At 43.5% G+C, this 27,336-nt stretch overlaps 1 protein-coding gene across 1 annotated transcript in view; it reads right to left on the bottom strand.

Annotated features, from left to right (window-relative positions):
• The window catches only part of RBM27 (RNA binding motif protein 27), a 46,774-nt gene that overhangs the window by 10,826 nt on the left and 8,612 nt on the right, over positions 1 to 27,336 (bottom strand). Inside the window, exons 4-17 of the mRNA XM_029583660.1 lie at positions 23,701 to 23,783; positions 22,887 to 23,080; positions 21,281 to 21,550; positions 19,255 to 19,482; positions 14,971 to 15,108; positions 13,389 to 13,538; positions 12,888 to 13,029; positions 10,616 to 10,769; positions 7,864 to 8,136; positions 7,221 to 7,358; positions 6,032 to 6,154; positions 4,406 to 4,480; positions 2,889 to 3,044; positions 1,988 to 2,092 (exon numbers count right to left, since the gene is read on the bottom strand). Of these exons, the coding sequence (XP_029439520.1) occupies positions 1,988 to 2,092; positions 2,889 to 3,044; positions 4,406 to 4,480; positions 6,032 to 6,154; positions 7,221 to 7,358; positions 7,864 to 8,136; positions 10,616 to 10,769; positions 12,888 to 13,029; positions 13,389 to 13,538; positions 14,971 to 15,108; positions 19,255 to 19,482; positions 21,281 to 21,550; positions 22,887 to 23,080; positions 23,701 to 23,783 (2,229 nt within the window). The remainder of the gene's footprint in view (positions 1 to 1,987; positions 2,093 to 2,888; positions 3,045 to 4,405; positions 4,481 to 6,031; positions 6,155 to 7,220; positions 7,359 to 7,863; positions 8,137 to 10,615; positions 10,770 to 12,887; positions 13,030 to 13,388; positions 13,539 to 14,970; positions 15,109 to 19,254; positions 19,483 to 21,280; positions 21,551 to 22,886; positions 23,081 to 23,700; positions 23,784 to 27,336) is intronic.

The raw sequence follows: 27,336 nt of genomic DNA, 5'->3' as shown, positions 1-27,336 counted from the left end.
AGGAGTGATCTTTCAAAGGGCATCTTTATGACATTTGCGTCTGCTGACCAATTCTGCAGCCATAGCTGTCTTCTGGCTGAGGTGCACACTAAGTCAGAGCTTACATCCGCTAGGAATTTATTTATTTAATTTATTTAAAAGTTTTTCTATACTGTCATAACGGCTTACAATAGGGCATGTATAGCAAAGATTAGATCGTACTTTACAGAAAGGGTGCCAATAGTATCCGGTAACAAACATTACGTACCATATGGTTTATGACATGGAATTTTCATTGATGAAGTTCTCAAGGGAGAGTATATGCATTGATTTTCAACATTTCGGATTGATTACCATCATCTGAGGGGTAAAAAATAATTTCCAGGTAGGTATCTGGAGATTATGTGCTGGGTGCTCTATGCCTGCTCTTCCTTATTTATTTGCTTGCGCCGTTCTCTTTGTAAAAGGCTTGTTTGAAAAGCCAGGTTTTGAGGTTTGTTTTGAAAAGTTTATAATTTCTCTGGAGTCTTAGATCGAGGGGCATGGAGTTCCATAATATGGGACCGGCCAGTGATAGTGCACGTTCCCTAACCTAGGTTAGTCTTGCTGTTTTCACAGATGGAATGGTTAAGAGCGCTTTGTTTGCTGATCTTAAATTTCTATGTGGTACGTGTACTCGAAGTGCTGTGTTCAGCCATTCCGCTTTTTCGTCGTGGACCAATTTGTGTATTGTGCAAAGTGCTTTGAACTGAACTCTTTGTTTGATGGGCCTGCCACATGGAGAGCCCACCAAGTCTGAAGTGGGGCCTTGCCCATCGGGGGGGCCACTCTGAAGCCCCCTTCCCTTGCCCTAACGGGATCGGGAATATCGTCGGTACAGTGCGCCACGCACGGAGACCGGAGGAAAGTCTTACCGAAGCAGAGGAGTTCTTCTTTACTTACCTGGACTCAGTGCTTACCGGCTGAGTACAGATACGGTCTCCAGCCGCAGGGGGGAGAGGGCTTAGGCCATCACCGCCACGCTCAGCTTCCTGCACCTGCTGTCTAAGCAGTAAAGTCCACGCCGGGAACTGGCTACCGGACCAAGGCACACCTGTGAGGGATCTCGGAAATCGCCTCAGGAATTCTCAATTGGGGGAGGGACCTTTAGGTATCACCGCAAGAGAGCGGGCCTAGATCTTTCTCCAATTTAATGGTAAAAATTTTCTTCTTTGAACTAGAAACTGCAATCCCGCTAAACACCAATGTTGGTGTGAGGATAGCACGCCCACATCTGCTAGGAGACGGAGAGATACTGAAAGGCTGAGGTCACTGCATGGGGTATATCTAGGGTGACGTCAGCTTTGAAACCTGACTCCATCTCCATCTGCTGGCAGGGGAGCACATAACCCATTGGTCCTGAGTCCATCTGGCTACGCGCTAGGAAAGTTACTTTTACGCGTGCAACTCCTTTGAAAATTCACTTCTAAATGTGCAACTTTCTGATCTAGCTTCCTCTGCTTGGCTCCCTATTTGAAGGGTGGACATTCTGTTTTGCTGTATATTGTAAAATCCCAGCACCAGTACCAATACCCCAGGAATTAACTATTCAGCTGTGAATGTGCATGCTGACAGAGTATGGGGCCACCATTTGCTCTGGAAATCCAGGCAAGTTATTTAATGTAGAATGTAATAAAATAATCTGAAGTAAAAAGCATTCTGCTGGACATAAATCTAGACCTGATGTCCGACTGCAACAGAGGTCAAACTCTAAACACTCTTCTGATCTAGTTTCTATGAGCAAGACAGCTTTGGAAGAATTTAACACATACAGCATCAGATCAAACTAAGATCAAAAAACTGTAACTTTTTTTCAATCTAGGAATTTTCAAGGATCCATGAATTTGGGCTACAACTTCCTCTTAGCAGTAAACTTACAAAGTACTTAGTATTTAAACTATTTGCCCTTTACAGTCATATATAAAACAAAGGTTACAAGGAAGAACCGGCTGCCCCACCAAAATCTCACCTCCACCTGCAGCTGGCTGAGCTTTTTCCTCAGCTCGGTGGTGTCTTCCCCAGAGGTTAGTCTTTTGTGCAAATCTAACTCGGCATCCAACAGCTCCTTCTGTGCCTTTCAGAAAGAAAAAGAGAGAGAGCAATTAGTACTTCTGAGCTTTTCTGGATATTCAGTTTTAATTAACCTTTGGAAGACAAATGTAGTATGCTTTTACGTATGTGTTCTTACACAGAAAGTTTAACCTAGCAGCTGAGGGACTGACCCACTCTTACGCCAAAGGGATTTTTATTTTTCTTTTAAATAAAGGTGGAAGGAAGGGAGTTAAGCTACAGGCTACCACCAAGTAAAAATCAATCCTTATTTTTACTGCCAAATCCCTGCGGCACTGTAGGATTGTGCCTCCATTCTAACACCACTTTCCTCTCTACCGCTCCCAGCAGAGGACACTGCCTTAAGCTTTCAGTTGTGGTTTAGAGAGGACAAATTTAAAAAATACAGTGACCACCAATAAGCACATTTTTCATTCACAGAACCGATATAAATACCTTTAGGTACCACTTATCTGCTGGAGACAGAGAAATACTGAAGAGATGTGGGGGGAGGGGGGGCACACCGGTTTAAGAGGGGGGTGCTCTCTAAGTTTTTCTCTGTCTCCATCTGCTGGAAGGGAGGCAAAACCCAGCAGTCTGGACTGATCCAGGTACTTACAGGGAAGGATTAACAGTGCAGGAACCTAAGCTAAAATACAAAACCCTAACATTGCAGTCAAGCAAGTTCTGAGATCAGCTACTGTTAACCCACTTCTCTCCCACTAACACTCATTTTGTGGAGGACTGCCCAGTTCCTCTCCATTCATATCCAGTGATGGTGCCCAGCAGCTTGCATCATCATCACTCAGAGCGAGACCTACTTCAGTCTTGGACTTCAGCTTTGATGGTGTTGAGGAGGTTTTTAATTCATCCTTTAACTGAGATATTTTCTCTGCAAGGTCCTTTAGTGTCTTCATTATCTCCGCTCTCTCTTCTGCCTTCATGGTTTTGTTTTTCTCCAGCTTGGATATCAACATCTATTCAAATTAGAAACCAAAAAAAAAAAAATATGAGGCAAAGCAGCACTCAGGAATGTCCTTTATATAGTACACTCATTGTCCCTACCCCAAAGAGCTTCCATGGAATGCATTCTAGCCCAATGATCACAAGCTGCCTCTTTTTTTTTTATTACAGTCCCATACCCGACAGCAGGGTACTCGCGGCCCTCTGCTTTTTGCTTGCTTTGCTGCTCCCACGCCGTCTCCCACTCCCCCTGCCCCGACCTCTCCTCCAGGGAGGCATCGGGAGCAGAGTCCGGTGTACAAGAGTTGCACACATAGGCATTGCCACACGCCATCAGCCGCCTTCCAATGAGCCATGCCGCACTGGACAAATGGGCCGGGAACTCCTCCAGCACTAAAGCTTGGCTGGAATACCTCCCGCAGCCCTCTCGGCTGCTGTAATACTGCCGCTCCGCCTGCCGCCACTTTGCCAGCCGGTTTATTTATTTATTTTTAAATCTTTTATCAGAGAAGAAACCAAAAAGAGCAGAAATACAAGGGTACTTCCCTGTGCGGCCGAACTGTTGCAGGACACCAAGAGTTCTCTTGGGAGGGAGGAAACTGGCATCACCAATTGTCCATCCCCAGCGGCGAAAGGACCAAGTCAGACAAAGGCCCTCAATCCCCTGCTCGTCCACCTCAGCACCAGGAGAGATGGCACCGCCAGGGCCTAGCAACCTCCCGGGAGGAATCCTCCAATCCTAAAAATCTTTTTTTTTTTTTTTTTTTATTAGACTGCAGGATTTGCATCTCTACCTTCTGCTGGAGAAGAAAAATACTGAGGGACTGCAGGTGGCACACCAAGTTATATGGCAGTTTCAGTAAAACTTTCTCTGTCTCCATCTGCTGGCAGGGAGGCAAAACCCAGGAGTCTGGCCTGATCCAGGTATGAACAGGAAAGCAGGGTTCAGCTATTCATACCCTGCATCCTGCCCATTAATTATCACCCTCATGATCTCATTATGTAGCTAGAAAGAAGAGGCATGCATGACTGCACGTTCTCAGAAAGAAGCTCCATATTTAACAGCTATAGCTGGTCTCTCTTGTTGCTGCGAGGTACTGACAGCAGACCCCCAGGTGCTGGCCTGGATCTGAGCATCAAGCATTGGTGAGTTTTCCAATGCACACCTGATCAGGTCTGAGGGCACACTGGTTGGGAAACAGCGTACCAGTGTGTATGTACATAAACCTGAGTGTCACATGTTCAAATCCCAACCTGGTCTGTCCTCTTCCCAGGGCACAGTTTCAGACAGAAACATTTTATATGAACATAAACATTTTTACAATTGGATACTAGATCATAATTAATGGTTATAGAAAATTAACCAGGATCTTACCTTTTGGCATTCTATTTGTTTCTCTAACATTTCCTGCTTCTTCTTCCTCATATCCTGTTGGAGTTTTAATGCCTCCTTAATGAACAAAAAAAAAAGTACATTTTTCATCATGAATATTCAGATGATTTGTTATAAACATATTATGCAGTAATAGTTTCTGATAATTATTCAATGAAATGAAGTGTTAAGCCTATGTATGTTTTTTTGAAAAACTGTTGTATCCCACATCCTACAAAATGGCCCGAGGCAGTTCACAGTATAAAACATACATAATCTAAAAACAGAAAAAGGAACTAACGTTCGACAAAAAATTAAAGGTATGCTGTTCTGAGTAATTCGATAATGCCCATTAAATGCCTGTTTAAAAAGGAACGGCTTCAAGGTCTATGCACCCAAGGCTGACAGCGACTTTTAATGGAGTTCATTTTCGTTTGAGATGGATTTACCAATAGGCAGAGTAAGCAGATGCCCCTACAGGCAGCCACCCTTCTGTACGAGGCATTGGTTTACATCACCACTTGTAGGTAAGAGGGGCAGCCGAGGGTATAAATCTACTCTGGTTTTCACTATTTTCTCATGGAAAAAAACCCCCAAAACAAAACATGAAAATTTAATCCTTTACCACATAACTAAGCTATTACTGTTCAACTTTCACCCTGCTTTCCCAAAACGTAAGACAGATATAAATAAAAACTTGAAAGCACACAACTGAAATGTAAAAGGTAAAATGCCTAAAAAATCTGAACATCTTATAAACCGCTAAGCTGTTATCCCAGTACTTTTATTTAAAACACAAACATCCCCGTAGATGTCTCTCTCACTTGATTACATTAAGTCAATGTTCATGTTATGCGATTACATTAAGTCATTGTATATGTCATGCTATAATATGTATGCCATGTTGGAAACCATTGTGGTCTTTTTTTGGAATGACGGCATATAAAATAACCAAATAAATAAATAAAATCTTTACATTTGTAAGATGTTTTGTTAAAAAGAACCTGCATCTCAATCTGTTATTAGAATATGTTTGTCACCAGTGCCTGGTGGCATACAGATCAATATTTTGAAAATTAAGAAAGGCCTTTTTGCTCTGAATTAGGGATGGCAAAACCATGCTGAGTTCTGGTGGCTTTAAAAAAAAAAAAAAAAAAAGCGTAAAATTTCTGGAATTTCCAGGCCAATCCATCCATTCTCAACTGGAAGCTGTGTCTTGTGAGTGCCGGTGGAAATGTCCCGGGTGCCACCTTGGGAGACATATGCCACAGGCTCGCCAAGACTACTCTAACTCATCAATTGATTGGCAAATCATTTCTAAAAGTTCATTCTGAAATTAATGTTGTGGAAGAAAAGAAACTGAGGATAAAGATTGGAAAGAAACAGCACAAAAGCATAAACACCACAAGTGTTTCAGGTTTTAGATACGGTTTCATCCTTTATACCCAGTGCTGTTTCCACAGTCACAGAAAAGACAGCTTCATTTGAAACAGGAAAATAGCATGAGGCTGGGTGGCAAGACTGTGTTCAGATCGGTCCTGAGTGGGAGAAAGCTCCCTGGTCAGACAATGGCAATCCTAAACACCCCCTTTCTTCCATCGCCAAGGGCTTGTCAACCTTCACGCCTACCTGCTTCTTTTTAAGAGCCTCCTGTAGATCTAATGATTTTGATACTGCGGCTGGTTTCACAGTGGTCTTCAAGTTAGTAGATGTATAAACCATTTTTGTAAGGGCCGCTGGCGAGAGAAACATCTAGAATAGAATAAAACATTTTAAAATGTAGCGTGCACCGCTGGCATCTAACCTCGCCACTCTGGCTACCTACAGCAACGGTACCAGAATTGTATTTGAAGAACAGGCACTGGGATCCTGTGATACTGTTGAGCCGTGTGGGGAAAAAATGATGAAGTCTAAACCCACGGTTCCATGATTGGGTTGCCGTGGTGAATTGTTATTTATTTATTTCCGCACGGTTTCTGTTATTTCTACTTTCACTTTCTTTGTATTCATGCAGTTGCAGTGCTCCTTCTCCAATGACAGCCCTGGCCGTATTGTGTGGTTAAAAATGAACAATAGGCAGACTCTTCATACACTTGGATTCCCCATACGATAGGACAACTCGAGATGCTTAAAAACGTCATTCTTTAGGGAAAGCCTGTAACGTTACTAAATCCAAATCGCTGCATGGCTACTCGTGCCACCATATTTAACTAAAGAGAGACAATCAGTCCATCAGAAAGGGGGACATTTTGGAAGGGTTTCCATGGCGACGTAGTTGTTTACCCACAAACTCCCCACCTTTGAAAAACCGCCACAGGCCCTCAAGCAGGAAAAACGGAGGTGCTGGGACGGTCCTACAAGTACAATGGGCAATTACATTGTGAAGTCTTGACCCGGGCTTCCTCCCCCGCCCCCAGGCTAGTGAATTTTAAAAGGAAAACTCCACATGGAGTTTCCCTTTAAAAATTAACTTGCAGTCATGCGGGGCAGCAAACTGTCAGCAGTCACTGAAAATTACCCAGCCTAAAACATAAAAATAACCACAACACGTTGTACTACAAATAAAAAATTAACTGATGCATTATTAACAGTTCAAACATTACATTAGATTGTAATCAAATACATATTTCAATAGAAAATCCCTGCAGGTCCCCTCTTAAAAATATTATGAAGCTTCCTAGGATGTATATAAAATCTATATAATAGCCCATTCCACCAAACACACTCCCCTCTTTGTGGTGTCAATTGTGTCCCCAAAAAGCTTGATCTTTTGTAACTAAAAAGTTATTTCAGATAAAGGAAACCAAGAGAACCATACCGGGGCATCTTCTGCGGCAGTACTGGGCTGGTTTAACACTGAATGTGCCGGATCTGTTTGGATTCCACTCGCTGGGCCAAGGCGATGCTTTACTGGGACTTTATTAAGCACGTACGATGCTGCTGGCTTGTGTACGACCTACAGACGTGGACAGAACCAGGACACATTAACAGGTCAGAGGGGTGGGTGCTCTCGGGGTAACGCGCAGTAGGAGGTCTTTCATGGTTTTCATGACTCTCCCGGCAAGCTCGGGCTGACTGAAAGGGGCTAGCACCGATACATCTGCCAAACATGAAGCGTCTCACTTGGGTTTCCCAGTGGCGAGTACTATGCACTGCCTTGCAGAGGACAGAGGCTCAACTCTGGGGCCGGCTGGAGAAGCCGTGGAGGCAGCGCTTCCCCCCTTCTTCCTCCCACAAGGGATGGGCTGAGTTGGAAGGGGATATGCAAATAAGAAAAAAAAAAATAATAATAAATCTCAGGCTCAATGTCCTTCAGTCCAACAGAGGCCCAGCTACGAATGAGCAGGAAGCCCAAAAAAATAGGGAGAAATTGCTGAGCAAAACCAAAATTAAACACAACCCCCCCTCCCCCCAAAACGAAAATGCTCCTTAGCTGCTCTGTGGTGAAAAGCAGCCCCTACCTTCTGCACGCTTCCTTGCACTGCTGCCACGGGAGGAGGCTGTGCTGCCTGCGTTTGGTGCAAGTGGTGCTGATGCTGGTAGTGATGCTGCGGCTGCGGCACAGGTTGCTGCTGCTGCTGCTGCTGTGGAGATGGCTCGTTGTTCTCTCTGTGCCACAGGACTCGTATGAATCTGTTGTTTAGAACCGCTTCTGTGCTGGAAATGGCTCTTCGGGCTTCGTCGTTGGTCAAATATTGAATGAGTGCACCTTCAGGATCACCTCTAAAAGCAACCTAGAATGGAAGAGAAACAAACAAAAAAACAAAAACAAAAGCCTGAATCGAGGGTCGGGAACGGGAACTGCTGAGGGACACATCCGATTGCTGGACACTGCTCCCGTGCCTCTGAACTAACTCTTCACTCATGCTAGGGAAGAGGAGGAGTCCCAAAACGTCTGTGCAAGAGACATTTCCTGCCAACCCAAAGGGAACTGGTAGGAAGAGCAGTACGTACGACTGGTCTGGACTTCAGCTACAAATGATTGGGTTTGTAGGCAGGAAGAGCAATAAACCTGAACAAATATGTAAGTGGTTTAAAAAAAATAAATCGAAACTGGTGCACCCTTGGAACGGGAACAGATTTATAATTAAAGCATGTGTTTTATAGGTACATAAACAGCCCATAGATTAGCTCTCACTATGAAGATTTTGGCGATGAGAAAATACAATATGGTGAAAATGACAAACCATCTGTAACTTTTCCTAATATCTAGGTCCTGTTCATACCAGGATCAGTCCTAATTCCTGAGATTATGCCTCCCTTCCAGCAGATGGAGGCAGAGAAAAAGTTTCACTGGCACATAACCCAGAGTGCCACCTGCAGTCCCTCAGTATTTCTCTGACTCCAGCAGATGGTAGAGGTGCAATCCCTGCAGTCTGGAGAGAGGGGGCGAGGGGGAAAGAGAAACAGGAATTTAGGAGAGATTCTCCCGGGAGGTTGTTAGGCTCTGGAGGGGCTATCCCTCCTGGTACTGAGGAATGCGAGCAGGGGGTTGGGGACCCTTGTCGGGCTCGTCTTTCACCGCCAAGAGCGGCTGAGAGGGTCAGCTGTGCGATGCGATGGCGCTTGTGTTTACCACACGGTCTGGCCTTGTTTTAGTGTCAGCATAGCTGGAGATGGGCACACAGAAGTGTTTCCTGCGCATGTGACTCGCCAGCTCTGGGCTGTGCTCCGGCTGCCTCTCTGGGGGAGAGGGCAGGTTGGGGCCAGCAGAAGGCGCATCGGAGCGGCAGCGTAAGCTTTGAAAGTGGCCGCCCGCCCTCCCCCACAGGAAGGGAGACCATGTTGTCAGAAGCCGCATGGGAGCAGCAGCACAAGCCAAAGGCCTGACGCGGGAAAGGCGGCCATGTTGCCTTCGGGGCTTTTTCGGGGGTGTGAGGATTCCCCTCCCCCTTTTGTGGGCCTTTGTAAGCATTTCAGAACGAGTGGGTTATGTAGCGAATATTGGCTTGGGTACTGAGGAACTGCAGGTGGTACTCTGGGTTACATGCCAGTGCAACTTTCTCTGTCTCCATCTGCTGGCAGGGAGGCATAATCCCAGGATCCACGGTATTCCAGGAAAGAAAACGAGCAGGTAAGAACCAATTTTCCTATCTGGCTGCAGAGATGCTACAGTACTTTACCAAAATGCATTTAAAACAGATGAGTTACAAGTTAACAATGCAGTTCTAAACTGGTATGAAACCTGGATCCGTGGAAACCAGAATAAAACTGGAGCATGTGCACTGTACCTGTCAAGCTCAGGGCTGGGGGTTAATCTAGGTTCAAATAACACTACTGTGACTGGTCGGGCCCAGGCATGATGCAGAAGTGGTGCCTTATGAAGGCAGCAGTGGCCCCTGTCAGCTCATAAGGGGCACCAAAGGTGCTCCCTGAATGAAGTAACTCTCCAGCTAGTGAGGGCTTAGAAAGCCACTTGAAATCTAGGAAGTCAGCCAGTGAAACTTAGAGCTAAAACTGTATGTATTGAGAGATACAGAAATTTAGAAATAAAATGGCATTTATTTTAGTCTAAATTTCCAGTATCTGCAGGACGAAAGCTGCTGCCAATCAGTGCAGTGGCCCTCGTCACTTCCATTTCCCCTCCAAGGTGCGACGCCTCCCAGCAGCAAAGAAAGGAAGGCAGGAGAAGCGTCACTGGAAGATAGGCAGGCCTGCCGCTCTGGCAGCAACCTTAAGCTGACGCACGACACTTCTTTTTTTTTTTTAAATCCTCCTTTCAAACTTTTCTTTCAAGGGCATAAAAAAGGGAAGGGAAAAGGCTAAAATCCATGAAAATTAAAACTGCATTTCAAAACCAAAAAAAAAAAAAACAGGGGGAAACGTGTGTAATCTGAATTCTACAATCTGAATGCTGGAATTACTGGGAATCCGGACACCTTTGCCAAATAAACCAAACAGTCAGACCGAACAGCTCAGCTTTCAATGCCAAATTCCTGACCTGCCGCAGGATCGCATGCCAGTCACAATCAAGATCTAAAAGCGCACCCCAGTGTCATCCTACACCTGCTCTGAAGAAAACGTCTGAGATCCTCGAGGCATCCTGTGACACTTACACTGCTGGCACGTGGGGTTAGTCAGTCCCTACGTCACAGGTTACAGCTTTACCACGAGCATCAGTTCTTCCTCTGACTGGCAAGGACCAAATGCTTTTAAACACTTTTTCAATCGAGGTTTACTGTTTCGCAGAGGGTTTAAGGCTCAGCCTTGTACCTGTATGTTGACGATTGTTCCAAATCTGCTAAAATGTTCGTTCAGTTTGGTAATGTTGTTCAGCTCTTGAGGGATTTTCCGAACCTCTAGTTTGGTGTTGGTATACTGGCTCTTCTTCACGAACCCTGGCTTATTCTGGTTGTTATTTCCTGATCTGGATAAAACAGAACAAACAAACAAAAAAAACAAACACTCAAAAACAGCAACTACAAATTTTACAATGGTCAAAAGAAGAAGCATCTCCCACAATGGCTAAATGGTGTTGTGAAAGAGGCTATTAAAGCCAAAAAAACAAAAAACCCAAAGCAGTGCCTAACAGGAAAACAAGATTTTGTTTTGCTTAATGTACATTGCTTTGTGCTTCTGTGAGGCAATTACATTTAAAAAATACACACACAACACTAATAAAACAGGCCAAGAAAGACCGGCCAAGGAGGCAAAAAAAAAAAAAAAAAAAGCTTTTTCAAGCACATTAAAAACCGGAAACCTGCAAGGCAGTTAGTAGGGCCACTAGATGACCGGGGATAAAAGGGGTACTGGGGAAGGACAAGGCTTTATAGCAGCAAAACTAAAACGTATTCTTTGCTTTGGTCTTTCCTGGGAAGGATGTTGGGGGACGTACCCACACCAGAACCCACGCTCTGTAGGTGAGGATTCAGAGAAACAAGTTTTGTGTTTACTTATTAAGTCCTTGCATGGAGAAGGAGCTTGCTCTTCCCTTATTTTATTTATTTAAGGTTTTTATATACCGGCATTCATGAAGCGATCACATTATTGCCCTGGTCGAGCCCTGCACTCCTCTCGGACCACTAGAAACTCCCCTTTGTGCACCGACCGCGACGCGGCCGCCTGCTCACTATTGCCCCGCCCCCTCCCCCCCCCCCCCCCAGTGGATCATTCCTCTTGCCTGCCTCCCGGCAGAAAAACAGGGCATTTACACGCCGCATCAGCTCTGCCTCTCCTCTTCCCTTGCTAACAGCTTTTCTTTTTCTAAAAAGACACATGCCTGATCAGGCCAGGAAAGAAAGGGAACAGAAGAACGTCCCTGCTTCTGGAGGCCTCAAGCTGAGGAGACAGAGGGAGTGAAGGACCCAGGATCCCTGGCTATTAACCCCCCCCCCCCCCCCCCCCCCGTGCCAAGAAGGGCTGAGTCAAGCCAAGGGTTAACCCCTGCCCGCTAGCCCTGCTCCACCCGAGGGTTGGCCCATGAAGGAACCTAACACCTCGGGGAGCCGAATCTTCTTCCTAACTATATTATTCCTTTTTCTTTGCCAACTTCAGACTGCAGGTTTGCATCTCTACCATATGCTGGACACAGAAATACAGGTCAATACTGAGGGAGTGCAGGTGGCTCTCTCGGTTAGGTAGCAGGGCCTCAGTTTTGTTCTCTGTCGCCATCTGCTGGTAGGGATGCATAAAGCCACTTGTCTGGACTGATCCAGGGTACAAACAGAAATTTTATTTTATTGTATTTTAATGCTTTATTTCATTACGCACGTATGTTATTCTTGGAAACCATTCTAGTGGCTTTGGCTGATTTGTACGGCATAAAATATTTTTAAATAAATAAAGCAGACCTAAAAAATGTGGAGAGAAGGTGAAAAAAAATGATGAAGGGGATGGGAATGGCTTCCCTATGACGAGAGGCTAAACAGGTTAGGGCTCTTCAGCCTGGCAAAGAGATGATCAAGGTCTATAAAGTCACAAGTAGGGTTATTTACCTTTTCAAAATAGTACTAGGACTATGGGACACTCCAGGCAGTCGAATTAAAATAAAAAACTTAAGAAAGCATTTTTTCACTCAACACAAGATCAAACTTAATTTGTTGATGAAGGATGCGGTCAAGGCAGCTGGCACAGCTGGGTTTAAAGGGGGATTGGACAATTCCTGGAGGAAAAGACCATAAATCACTATTAGCCAGGTGGATTTGGGAAAAGGCATTGCTTCTCCCTGGAAGTGCGCATCAAGGAATTGGATCTACTCCTTGGTTATCTGCCAGGGCCGTCCTAATGATCCGGAGTGGCTCGATGGACCACTTGTCTGACCCAGCATGGCACTTCTTATGTTCTTATAGGCTCATAATTTGTAACATTGAACATTATTTTTTGGAGAATACTCTTGGGTTTTTCTTTTTCTTTTTTCTTTTATTTAACTATGGCAAACTGCTTCTTTCAAATTTTTTTATTGTAGAATTAGCCAAACCGGTTTACAGCCTGGCTTTAAATCCATTTAAAACCAGCATGGAGTTAGAAGGCATTTGTGGGTTCTCACTTTTCCATCCAGGGCTTCTTTGCAGCTGGCCCTTCCACGCTGCTGAGAGGTCTCTTTCGGTCTGGTTCTACCACCACCCTGGACATATTACTATTCATGAGAATTGGAGCAGGCGGTTCAGTCTGGATAACTATATTAGCAGCTAACAAAAAAAAAAAAAAAAATCAGACAAAAACAAAATCAAATCAGCTGTCATTACGTTTAGGTCAGGAAAGAGGTACAATATCACAGTAACCAAACCCTCCCCACTCCCATGGCAGTACATGGACAGGCAAAAATACAACAAAAAGTACCAAAGATGTATCAGAAAAGCAGCAGGACAAAAAAGTTCCCTTCACCGTGACCAGCAGCCATCAGTCGTATGAAACCTGCACGTGACGGGACTGAAGCACATAGCACAGCAGTGGAACGGGAAGGCAGGCACTCTCGCTCATTTTCTAAAGGAGTCTGAAACTGCAGAACCCAGACTTATTAAATCTGAGAACACTTCAGGAAAAGTACCTCTTGGATTTGCATCCATGTCCCCCGATGTCAGCCCAATCAAATTTGGACGCTGCGTCAGCGTTCTCGAGAAGAACTGCCGGTACTGCGTCCTGCCAGCATTTGTAATACTAGGTGCTTCTGGATTGTAGCCATCTGGCTCATATGTGTCTGTTGGGAAGAACTCAACAACTCAGAAATGCTCATTAGTTTACATCTCTTGCAATAAGGTTACATTCAAATTTCCCTTCACGTTCTTAGATTTTTCATTACAGAAAAACTGAAGCAGCAAAACTGCTAACATTCTATTTCCAAAATTTAAAAAAAAAAAATCTAGGCACACAGGAAAGCTGCTTCACATAATGCTGACTTGCTCACAGGCAAATCAGACTATATGGTCGAGTAAACTCTCTAATGTAATTGTGTGGCTTTCACTTTAGTTTCTTGCACAATTTCAACGTGAAACACTGACGTAGGAAACACTTTTAAACCAAGGTGTGCTGGAAAGCTTTTCTTAAAACTCTATCATCATCCGAATGCATCGCTTGGATGCCTACCTCTCTCGTCCCATGCAAACCCTCACGAAACCTCTCCCATACAGACACACGCAGGAGGTGTGAGAAGAGCTGGTGAAATCAGTGCGCGTGCAGGCCCGTGAGACAGAACGCATCAATGCGCATCTTAACGAGAGGGAACTTCCCTACAAATACCAGGTATGATTGAAAACTATGCCGTTTACTCTTACACTGAGGCACTGACATGCTTTGCAGTACCTAGGGCTTCCTCCTGGATTGTAAACTGTTTCCCCACCTACTCTTAGGGGATGTTAGCCATTGTGAAGGCACTGCTGCTTTTTATGCCTTTATACGATACAGTGCTAGGCACACCAGGAACTAATGCCTAAAACTACACATTGCTAATGCAGACACAACGCGGCTGCACATCTACTTCCTGGACTCCGGGAGCAGTTGTACAGTGCATGGCAAGGGCCAATCTGCCATTCGCATCCTCCCTCCCGCAGGAGGAACGCCTCTACGCGCCTTCCCTGCTTTTCATTGGTAGCACTACTGGATATTGCAATATATTTAAAAAAAAAAAAAGGCAATTTTTTAAAATCTTGCAGCAGTGCTTGCAAGTCCATGTGGTCTTTGTAATTATAGGCCTGGGGGTTGATTTATTTATTTTAAAGGGAAACCCCATCCCCTCCAGAATTTGATCAGCTGGCGCCAAGGGAGTTTCTTACCCCTCAGTCTTTGCAGGTACAAAGGTGTGCAGATTTCTCCCTTTTACTAGACTGCCCTCTCCCCCAGCACTGTCTCTTCCCTGTGGGGAAAACTGCTTGCTCTGTGCACAGAATGAGTCCCTGCGGAGAGCAACTTAAAAAAAACCACCCATTTACCCACAAAGAATCCCTCTGAAAACAGCCCCTTTATAAGGCTCACTTTTTAACAAACAGGTTAATAGCCTACAACATACGTTTTCAGTAATCCCAAGAAAAAACACATTTTGTAGGCGATGCTAATTTTAAGACCATTGGAATTTGATCACCACTTTCCTTCCTCAACTTTTCAAAACTCCATGAGTTAAAGGGGGATCTGCTTACGCTCGGACACGGTGTACAGCAGGTTCTGAGGTAAAGGAGGCGGCGGTGGTCTGGCTCCCACTGCTGCGAGGCTGGGCACAGTGCTGGTCCTGGGCTGGTCGCGATTATTTAACAAGCCTGGCTGCGCTAACGGCATTCCTGTAACGACACCACAGAGTAATTACGCACCATGCTAACTCTTACGGTGACTGGACAGCATTTACTGAACTGAGGCAGTACTACCTAAAGTACAAATCTTAAAAGTTCTCCCACCCTCTGTCTTACTGCCAAGGCTGAGTGAGATAAGAGTTGCTTACAGCAAAGATAAATAACAGCAAGCACTAGAGAGTTGACTGCAAGCAAATAATAATAAAAACTTCAGACAATCATAATTAACTTTTATTTTATTGAGCTTTTAGTTTTAAAGTTGATTTTTTTTTTGGCTTATGCATTTGTGTTACATGTATGATTATGTTATATGTATGATTATTTTACTTATGTTATTATTTTATGAACTGCGGGTGTACCTCTGTAAGCTGCCTAGAGTTCATCACCAGGCAACAAAAAATAAATAGAAAAGTATTAAAAGAAACATATAAAGATAGCAAATCTTATGTCCCTATTGAAAGTTGAAATGAGTCCAAGTAACCCGTCTGCAGACTCAGCTCTGGAAGTCTGACAAGTAACAATGATGCTGAGATCCTTACAGTTTCATTCATTTTTATAGGACTTTCCTAAACACTGCTTGACAGTTCAACACATCTGCTTCTCAAACCTTGGTACTATTTGGTGTTTGCTTTCGTGCCCTGCAGTTCCCAGTTTGTCTGACCTTGGCTAACAGTTCTCATGGGTTCAGCGCAAAGCATTTCAGAGTACAAATATCTGCACAGCCCTTAAAAGCAATAACAACCGTAGCTCCCAGAGACGTCTAGAGAGGACTCTCTAACCATAATAGCATTTGCAGCAGGCGTCAGACATTTTCCTTCTCTGCGACCTCTTTTACCCGAATTATTTTACTAACTGGGGTTGGCTAAATGTGGCCTGAAATTAGACAAACCCCCATGAGAGCTGCAGCAATGAAGGAGTTCTAGGTAAGTTAAGTGAGTTGGCAGCCCACATCACACCAGCTTCTCCCTTCTCCTGCCCTTGTACAAGTTCATGCTTCTCTCCCTTTGTTTTAAAAATCTGGGAAAGAGAGACTGCTGGGGCTGTCAGCGTTTCCATGGCCCTTCTTTTGACCATGTCTTCCCTGTGGAGGTTCGTGAGCCGCACAACATCTTTTTGGTTTTTTTTTAATGGAGATGTGCGCCTTGGCAAAGCTGGAAAATACTAACGCACTCTAACTGCACCAACACTCTTACTCAGCGAGCCCTAGCAACCCCACGCCAACCCTTCGAATACCGTTATGAATGCAAAGGCGCTTGGTCTACAAACATAAGCTCTGTACTGGGCTGGTTTCCCTCCAATGCGGGAACATTTTTATAACAAGAACAGGACAGATCTGCCCAGATAAGGCAAGGCCTCAGCAGGGTGAACCTGCCGTAGTACAATTCTCCTTTCCTGTGAGAATTATTGAATTAGTTTCTAAAGAGGGCTCTTGCTTTGTTGTGAGAAATATTACTAGAACAGGAGAGTAACAGACAAGGGTTAACGCAGAAAAAGGAGAAGTATTCTGGCATTACTGCTGGGGCGGTGGGGACAAGCATAACGTTTTTTTCCCTTTTCAGCGTGCCATTAATCTGCAAAGGACAGTAATTAAAACTAGGATAAGCTACTACGAACGTCTAATTTCTTATAAACATGCCTAATTGCTTTGAGCAGGTTCAACATTTGGGATCTTGCATAGGTCAACAGAATATGTTTGGTATGATATAGGGGGAGAGAGAGAGAGAAAAAAAAAGGAAAACCTTGCTTAATCCAATCCCAGATACTCTTGGTTAAAGCTACCCAGCGGCAGATCCAATACGAGTCCAACCCAGTCTCTCTCTCTCTCTCTCTGCTTCCAAATATTTTAAAGCTGGAGCTGGCAGGTAATCAGCTGCTATTATTAAAGCGCCAGCTCCTCTCCCGAGGGACGAGTACCTGGAGATTCAGAATTACTCTGTTTATGTAGCAGCACGGCATTTCTGCCGATCACAGCTGGGGCCCCAAGGCAGCAAACAACTGCTTTCTTTCGCGTGGCTGAGATACCTTACAAGGCTCCTTCAGATTGCAGCATCAGAGGTGTCATTAAGACATATCAATTCAGATTTAAGAAACTTCTATTGGTGGGAGAAAGTGTATTTTAGAATCTACGCAGATGATATTCAATTGTTAGTTCCCCACAAAACTTCTTGGTCTGATTCATTCTCCATAATAAACATTATATTTATCCACAATCGGCTAAAATTAAATCCTGCAAAAACTGAACTTACACATTTAACCCCAATTTCTAATTCTTCCATAGGTCCTCCTACTCATTTAGATTTCAAAGGAATCTCTATTCCAGTTCATAATCATGTTACTAGTTTGGGTGTCACAATTAATTCAGATTTATCTATCATGACAAAAAAATCCTTCTACAAATTACACCTTTGGAAAAGGCTCCGACCCTTGCTTTTTCTTCAAGATTTCTGTACAGTCTTGCAATCCTTGATATTTTCGGGTTTGGATTACTGTAATGCGCTATATTTAGGTCTATCTGGTTCTGCACTCTATCCACTACAATTAGTACAAAACTCTGGATTCTTTCGGGCATTTCCCGTAGAAATCACATTACTCCAGTCCTATTTTCTTTCCATTGGCTACCTGTTAAATACAGAATACACTATAAAAGGTACTGACAATCATCCACGCTCTCATTTATAATGCTTCTTCGACATGGCTCTGCACCAGTCTTCACGTTTACGAGCCTACTAGACAACTAGGCTCACTTTCAAAAAAACCCTCCTAGACATAGCCACAGTCAAACTTGCTAGACTTGAATTAACTAGAAAAAGAGCTTTTTCGGGAGCAGGCCCCATTTTATGGAAATCATTACCTGATTTTCTCCGCCTCATACCTTCAACACAACAATTTAAGAAAATGTTAAAAACTTGTTTCAGAAAGCTTACAGCACTCTGATCAACTCTCAAACATAAATCAAGACCTTCTAATTTATTCATACATTCTCATTTCACCTCCCCTCATTACTACCCCAACTTACTTAAATTTTGAAGGCACTATGTTTGGTATGTCTCTTTGTTTGTATGAGTTTTTATGTATTTTATTTGTTTTTTTTAGTTTTTATACTTATAGTTTTAAACAGATTATGTATGTTTTTAATTTTTAACCGTTTTGATTAATTTCCAAATTGTAAAAGCAGTATACAAACATTTTTAAATAAAGAAATACACATAAAAATTCTCTGGTTCTGATGCTGGTCTATACGGTCTCTGCTCATGTTACATTTCTGGCCCGGTGACAGGATACTATACAGCTTGCTACAATAGCTGCAGTTTACTGAGTTTCCCCAAGATTATATAGGTTTGTTTTTTTTTGGGTGGGGGGGGGCACATTTCTCAAAGGTGAATCTCAAAAGATTCACCTTTGAGAAATGTGCATCTTTTATATCTTTGCATTTTACACAGTTCAGCAGGAAACGTATTTCCGTTTCTATTTCTCCAGTGCTGCACTGCATGCAGAATCTGGCTTTTTGGGGTTTCCATGTAATTTTTGTCTGCATGTTTCTATTTCTAATTTGTGGTTGCTTATTCTGTATCTGGTGAGGGTGTGTGTTGTGTGCAACACTCTGCTGGCATAAAGCTTGTGTGTGCCGATCTACAGCAGTCTAACACTCTGCACCTCACCCTTGTGTCTGACACTTCATTTTCCATCTCACCAGGCTACATTAGGTGCATTTTATTTGCTCAGGATTCTTATTCCTGATTTGGCGAGTAGGATTCCCTTGCTGCTCTGTAGGAAAATGTCATCTAAATCTCTTTCTGCCTCGCTGATGTCCTATGGGGTCTGGCTATGGTTTTTAATCACGTCCACGTGCCAAGTTTTTAAGCAGGCCAGAGTGGCAGCTCTGGTTTTAAATGTGGCAAGGTTATCACCTTTCCTGTAAATCCGGGGTTAACCATTTCAAAATTCCAGCGTGGCTGACTCAGCTTTCCCCCTTCCACGGTAGATAAAAAATCAGCGCTAAATTTTAAATGGTTAAGGATAAAAATGGAAGGTCCACCTATAAAGCATTTTTAACACAAATAAGGTATAAATATGCCAACAACATTTAAATCGACTGATTAAGAAAAATTAAAAAGTAATTGCAGAAATGTTACGTACTTGGTACCGGAAGCACACCAGGAGGCTGCGTCTGACCGTGTGCCCGCGGGACTGGCATCCTCATGTTGTGAGCTGGTCCTGGTAGGGGGGGCATCAGAATGCCAGGGGGAGGCAGTCCAGGGGGTGGTGGGAAAGGAATGATGCTTGGCAAAGACACTTCATCTACTACTAAAGGGTCATTTCCATGATCAAACTGGCACAAGTCCCCCAGTACACAATATCCCATCTCTGCAAAAAACAAGAGGAAATCAAATTAGCATCTCCAGTTGTAAATGAATCGAGCTTTTCAACACAGCTGAAAACAGCAGTTCAACAGCTTACTGAAAAGAGGTTTATCTAAAAAAAAACCAAAACAAAATGAAACTAAAAAGCAGATTCTAACCATGATAACAGTGCACACTTTCTTACAACTCACATTAAAAATTAGGCATGGACAAAAAGAGCCAGATTAAGAGAAATGGGTTGGAGGAAAGAAATACAGCCGGCTTCCTTTCCCCTAACAAAAAAAAACAAAAAACAGATTGTTGTTTTGGTGAAGTCTGTTAAAACTGCTGCTTTAAAAAGCAATAGCCTTGAAAAAAACAAACAAACAAACCATAAGGAAAAGAAAAATCACTATAAAACATAGGCCAAAAGACCTGAGCTGTACTTCTGTATCCATCTCCTGGTGACAGGTCAGCAAGGCCTGGGGATATTCCACCTTGTGAGTTCCACCCCGAGAGATTGCACAATTAGGCAGGCACAGAACTTTCTGCCTAATTTATAGCAGCATGCATAGCCATGCCGACAGCCTGTTTTACTTTCTGCCTCAATTTTGACTACTTCTTTGCATAACTCCACAATGGCAATCCAGAAGGGAATCAGCAGCGCACGTCGTGCCTGGCGGGAGTGGGCGGGTCAGTGGACTGGGTCCCACTGCAAAGTCAGCATCAAACGGTGCACGTAGGGACTGGCGCGTGCAGAGCGGCAGAATCCGAACGCCACCGGCAAGCGAGGCTGGGAGCAGACAGCAGTGAATGGAAGGAGAGGGCAGCCTGCCGCAGGAATGGGCGAGGGGCGCAGATAAAGACCATGTATGTCTGCCCATCCTCACTTCCTGCTCAGCTTTACAGTCCCCTTTCTCTAGTTCAGAATCCTCTGCCTGTCTCTGTCAAGAGCCCTCCTATCTCCACCCGCCTTCACAGAGAGGCTGTTCCATGCGTCTATCACCTTTTGTACAGGAATTTCCTGAGACTCTTCCTGAGCTTACCGCCTTGCACCCCTCACCCTCATTCCAGAGCCTCTTTTCTGTGCATTTGTTCCTTAGTTGTATTTAAATGTCTCGTTTATATCTCCCCTTTCCTCCAGGGTATATATGTTCAGACCTTTAAGTCTGGCCGCATTTGCTTTGATGAAGACCGCTGACCATTTTAGTATCCTTCCTCTGAACTGACGATTCCGTTTATATTCTTCTAAATGTGCAGTCTATGGAACTGTACACATGAGGTCTCACCAATGACTTATACACAGGTAATATCGCCTCTCTTTCCTGTTGCCTATTTCTCTCCCTATGCATCAAACATCCTTCTTGCTGTTGCTGTCACCTTGACTACCTGTTTGGCCACCTTAAGAGCATCTGCTACAATCATCTCCCCACAATGCAAGAGAAGCAATTCAAAGTGTATAAAATTAAAATTATTTAAAAAAAAGTTTTATTTAATTTTTTTCAGTACTTAATTCTCCAGTGTGTAGTTAGCATTCATAAGTTATATGCTGAGGGAGTCCCAGTCACTGCACAACAGTGACACCTATGGAAGGGATTCAAAGTACACGCATACCAGGTTCTGCTCTGGATTCCTACCAAATACTGTTGCTACTGGGTCATACAGGAAGGAGGAGAAGGCAAACTGGGGGCCCACAGCATCTCTGTCTCCTCCCCATCCCAAATCCAACATAAAGGCAGCAAACAGAAATAGGATAGGTCCCGATTCAGCTTGGAGGAAAACCTGGGCAAAAACACGCAAACAACATACAAAAGGGTTCTCACCATCGTAATCTCGACATCGTCTCTTTGGTGGAGGTGGTGGTGGCTTTCTGACAAACGAATTGGTAGCACCATGGTTGTTATAGTAATTAGACCAGCTCTCCGTGCTGCTCTCGGGCTCGTGAGCAGGTGCAATGACAGTCACAGTGCTGGGGATAGCCTGCCCACCAGAGGAATACTGTTCAGCGGAGTTACCGGCTGGCATGGCGACTGGGATGTACGAGCCCTCCACATCACTCCTCTCACATTCAAACTTTGGCCTCTCTCTGTGCTCTGCAACGCACACAGGTACACAAAAAACAAAACAAAACCATTCCACATGAAAAGGGATCAAGTAATAGCAGGCGCTACAACGGCTAACGAACACCGCAGTAATTAATGCAGGCCAAGCAGGCAGAATAATTCAAAATACTTAGAATAGAAAAGTAGGCTTTTCAGGACTGTAGTATTAGGTTACATTTAAACCACTTAAAATTACCCTCTGCCCCCCCTCCCACCCGAAACCAGATCACATATCAGGTATTTCAGACATTTCTACACTGGAAACATTGGCCAAGTATCTACAGCTCTGGCATCAGACTTACTTCCTCTCTAAGCTCAAGAAATTACAATACATCAGTGTAACGGCATGATTCGAAGCACACAAGACGTTATTCTGTCAAATAACTACAACCCACCCTCCCAAATGCAAGATACCTTACTTTGCCAGCCAAACACTCGGGTCACTCGATCAACCCTCAGGCAAGACCAGTGGAAGGAGGGGTACCAGTGCTCCATCGCAGCTCGACAATTAAATGTTACAAAGCATGCCGAGAAGTACCGGTAAGCAGTGACAGCTCTCAAGCATCTCTGAACAACAACATTTTCCCAACCTTACTAGAGCGAGAGTACCAGAGGCGTGCTGCAGCCACGCAAATACACTGGTGAATAAATTAGAGAACAAGGGGTTTTTTTTGGTTATGCTCCCTCGACTACAACACTGTGCACAGCATCCCCTTAATTACCGTGAAGTTAGCTGCCTTCAAGTTTTTCATTCTCTCTGGCTCATTTAACATATTCAGTTAATAAATTAACACATAGCAGAAGTCTGATGCTGCAGTTACAGAAACCTTGTTAACATCTCTTCTTCCTATCCGTCACTATAATGTGGCATGGAAGAAGTCTGGATATTCTTTAAAAACGCAGCGTTCCAGGTGAGGGGGAAAAAAAAAAAAGCTACTTGCTACTAATGACCATATACATACTTACCCTTTCTGCAAGACCACGTATTATCTCATTACACTTTTACATTAAGACAAACAGGTTTAACATTAATACCTTTAATTTTATGTGCCAAAATTTGACAATTTAAAAAAAAAAAAAAATATATATATATATATATATATATTTGTGAGTGCTCACAGCCATCCTTTCCAGCAATCAAGATATCAAAAAAAGTAAAGTTATACTTTATTATTGCAGGTCATTAGTTTCTCAAGAGGCCTTGCTTTATGTTACTGGAAGTCTCTAAATCTTTAATGCCCCAGCGAGCTGGAGATGGCAGGGTCTAGGGTAGCTTTACCTTCCACCCTGGCGAGCATGCGATTAGGACGAGACTGAAGCTATTCACCTCGGTTTCTGTTCGGTTCCTGATCTCTGCTTCTCCCTCTGCTCCGACTCCGGCTCCGACTCAAAGGCTTGGTTTTCACGGGGCTCTTACTTTTGCCTCTCCGCCAGTCGTATCTGTCTCTGTACAAATCATTCCTGTCATGATAGCGCTCGTACTCTCGCCACTTGCCATCATCTCGTTTTTTTTCACGCGTCCTAGAGTAAAATGCAAAAGAGCAACGATGGTGACTACGGAAAAGCAAGTCCGGTTCGGTCTTCGATGCAGGGGGCGGGGGGCCTGGGGTTTGAAGCCTCACCCCACTTTCTGGGGCAGTGGCAATCAGGTAGATGCATCATGAAAGATACTAAGCTCTAAAAGAAAGGGAGAGATGCACATTTCTGCAAAACTTAGCAGTGCTACCTCTGGCTAGGCTGGGATCAGATGGGCTCGCAAATTCTGTACAGCAATCTGATATTTTACACACATGGCCATCTCAGCAGAATTCTTTCACACTTAATGCTACTGAATCGGTCTTTGAATGAAACCCAATTCCCAACACCAGAAATAAGCAGATTCTTTAAGTCACCCAAAACAAGTGACCCACATTTTGGACACAATAATGCAGACTGTAGGAGGCACGATGGAATAACGATCTCAGATGTCTAGTAGAAGCAATATGATCACCGTCAGCTTCCACTGCACAAGGAGCAGCCAAGCAGAACACAAAGGCAGATGCAGGGTTTAGGAAAACTGGCCGTCCTGATATACGGCAGACCGGAGCTTAGGCGGGAAGAAAAGGAGTCCATATTCCAGAATTAGAAATGAGAGATCTAACCTTCGCTCATTTAGTTCTGAAAGATTACTCTGGGGACTAGGAAGCTTCTTTTTCCTGCCATCTCGTTGCTCCTCAACAGGCTCCTGAAATAAATGCAAACAGACCATCAATTCCTGCGAACCAACACAATTCTCAAAACATCAAGAACAAGGAGGGTGCAATTTAACAGCCTTAAAACTAGGTGAAGAGATGGCTGGCACACAACAGATTAAAGTTAAATATTTCAAAAACCAAAATAATGCTCTTATCTGGTATACAGAGCTCTTCAAATGCTCCCCCAACAGCTTTAATTTCCGATGGCTGTACCATTCCAGTTATATTCAGAGCTAGCAATCTCGGGTTAACCCTCGATGCAGTAGCATATCTCATCTGTTGCTAAGTCTTCTTTTTTAAGGTTACAATTGTTAAAACGCTTGAAACCGCTGTTAGAACCACATGATTTTCGTGTGGTTCTTCAAACACTGATTTTAACCAAACTTGATTATTGTAATTCACTGTATTTGGGCATGCCGGCAAATGCTTTACGACCAGTACAACTTGTTCAAAATGCTGCCCCTATGGATTTTAACAAACACCCAAAAGACGGAACATATCTCTCCAGCCCTCGCATCACTGCACTGGTTTCGGATACAATATAAAGTGCTGACATTGATATTCAACTTATTGATTAACAATTCCAATTCTTGGTTGAGCACTTCTTTGTGCATATACAAAACTTCCACATCAATTACGACCTGTATAACGACGGTATAATTTTTTTTAAATAAATTAGAGATGAGCATATTATAATATTCTGACTGAAGCATGCACACAGTAGATATTCGTATCTGCATTCACAGAGAGCACTAAATTCTCACACATGCATCAAGCCCCTGCCGTAGATATTAATAAGGCGCTGCGTCACAGGCTTACAAGATTTTCTCCCCTTAAAGCTTTGCAAGGTTGCTGTTTACGGTTTGCAATAGCTGGCCAAATGCTGCTGTCTCAGTAGCGGGTTGTTATTACAGAGATCTTGCCGCTCCATTCTTTAAGGAAACTCACTGGATTCCCGTGTTTTGGTGTGCTCAATTTAAAAACAAAACAACTCAATGCCAACTTTTAAAGCACTTAACAAGGGTTTGCTGTATTTAAATCCTGCCTCTCGTGTGATATACCCTCCTACGCGGTAAGACTAGGATCAAAGGACAGACTTGAAGTCCCATCTTAGATGTGCGATTAATGCAAAGCAGGAGAAGGATATTTTCATGGGCCCTGCTAGTTCCATGCAGGTTTGTTCCCCTCAGAAATCCGGTTAGGGAATGACTAAATGGTTTCTGATGAGGCTTTTCAGAGAAGCTTTTTAGCTGGGGGTTTATGTATTTACTGATTTGTAGTAACCAGCCAGACTGTAATCCTAATTCTTTCACTGGACTAGCTGGCTTTAGTGATCGATTCTCTCTTTGGATATGCTGCTTTCTTTCAGCAGTGTCACTGTTTTGTATTATCAAAATACTAATCATGTTCTTTTGCTGTTATCCGCTTTAATTATAAGTTGGAAAAATGGGTTATTTGGACTTTCTTTTTTATTTGGACATTTTATATACCGTCGTTCTATGTATAGATAACAACGGTTTACAAGGTGACATTCATAGTTATAAATTCAGCAAACAAAAGCCAAAACACAAAGAAGATTGGTTACAAGGTTAGAATTTGTAGGTAGGTATTAATTTCCCTCAATCTTATGAGGGTTTCTAGGACATATGGAATTAATCTAGTATATAAGGCAAGGAGTATGGGTAATTACAAATAAAATGGTAGTTTTTCACATTTTCACAAATTCAAAAGTGTGTATTAGTCAAGCCAACACATCAAGTCTCCTACACCCCAAAATCCACAAACTCCAAAAAGCCCTTCAATCGTACACACCCACACACCAAGCAAACCCACACACCTCACAACAAAGGACTCAACACTGAGGTACACAACCTCTCAATCAATGACGCCCTGGTTATCATCTCTCAACACGACCTCGAATGTCACTGATCAATCACACACACACACACACACACACACAAACACCTCAACAAGTGCTCCCTTCACACCTTCACCCCCGCTGACCAAATCTCTTCCGGAGCCCTCTCACCAGCAAGATTCCCCTCAACAACATCCCCCCACCGTCATTCCCCACATATCCCATCAGTGCTCACCCCAACAAGGGACCCTTCACCTCGCCCAAACTGGGCCTCCCCAGGGGACAATGAGCCTGCGAATGCAAACATCGCATACATCAACCCCCACGCTCACAACGACTCCCAAAGCCAGACACCACCAGCTCAACCACCTCTGCACTACATGGCACGGGAATCCAAAACAACCACTGCCAAAGTGGCATCTAAAAAAACGATTTTACCTGCGCAGTTATAAAAACGAATAAATACATTTTTTGATGTGTATGTTGCTGGTCCTGCCTGATCAAATATAATATACATGGAAGGAAAGCAGACTATATCACTAGCAATGGGCTTGCAGGTTTGTGGAATAAACTACCTTCAGGAAGCTTGAACTAAACCAGGTTACTCAGTGAATCATTTAACAGCCTTTAAAAGTAACTCCCTGTTTGTTACTATTTCTATGGGGCTCCAGCAACTCGCTTGCCCTAAGATATAGACCTTGGTTAGCATGACTCGCCTATATTTCTTGCACATATAGAAACATGGGGAATTGGGAATTCCAACTAGGAGACCATTTTATTAATAGAGGCAGATATTAGTAGGCATTATATTTATATTGCCAATTTTTATTTGATTGTGTTATTTTTATATTAAATAATTGTGTGTTTTGGGTTATTAGTCTATCTTGGCTGTGCTGATAGTTTTGGGTGTTTATCTAGGAATTTACTTCTTGTAATTATGAATTTTTATAATACTTCACTTAGATCATTAAGCAAATAATAAAATCAAAGAAGTAAACTGGAGCATTCCAACCCCACAAAAAGGTCAATGTACTAAGGTGCAGAGGGGGATCTGCATGCACAAACCCCAAATTTTGGGCTTTTGTGCATATTTATGCATGTGAACGCTGTGTAAAGATTCACAAAATGGTCCCCTCGCACGTAATAAACGCACAAGTGTATGTTTACAAAAGTTCAGAGTTCATGAGTCACTGCGATGCAGCATCTTACAAAACATTCATTAACATGGAATTCAACGAAAACATCTTCATGGCCAGTTTTCACAAAAAGAAAAAAAAAAAAACTTTTATATATAGAGAGTTATAGTTATCTTTTTTGTTCGTAAGAAAAATTATGCCCATACAATCGCGACTTTCCCCACACAACTCCGTGCACCTTAGTACATTGGCCTAAATGTCTCTGCTTCTTTCTATGTAAGACAAACATCTTGAATCCGGTCGCCTTGTAAAATCGGACAAACCAAAAGCAGAGAAACAGAAGGAGAGGGGGAAGATGCTTGCAGTGCTCTACATCAGACAAGGAGCGCAGCGGTTCCCAGACAGGATGCCATAGAGCTGCTCAGGTGCGCTAGGGAAAAAAAAGTCACCAATGCCTGATGCTCAGCGCGACCCCTCATTTAAATACAGTATCGCGCGCCCAGGAGAGGTGGCTGGGCGCCTGCTTTCCCGCGCCCTTTATAGTATCGG

The sequence above is a fragment of the Rhinatrema bivittatum genome, chromosome 18, assembly GCF_901001135.1.
Source record: "Rhinatrema bivittatum chromosome 18, aRhiBiv1.1, whole genome shotgun sequence".
In the NCBI taxonomy this organism is placed as follows: Eukaryota; Metazoa; Chordata; class Amphibia; order Gymnophiona; family Rhinatrematidae; genus Rhinatrema; species Rhinatrema bivittatum.
This window is presented reverse-complemented; position numbering and strand designations above follow the sequence as displayed.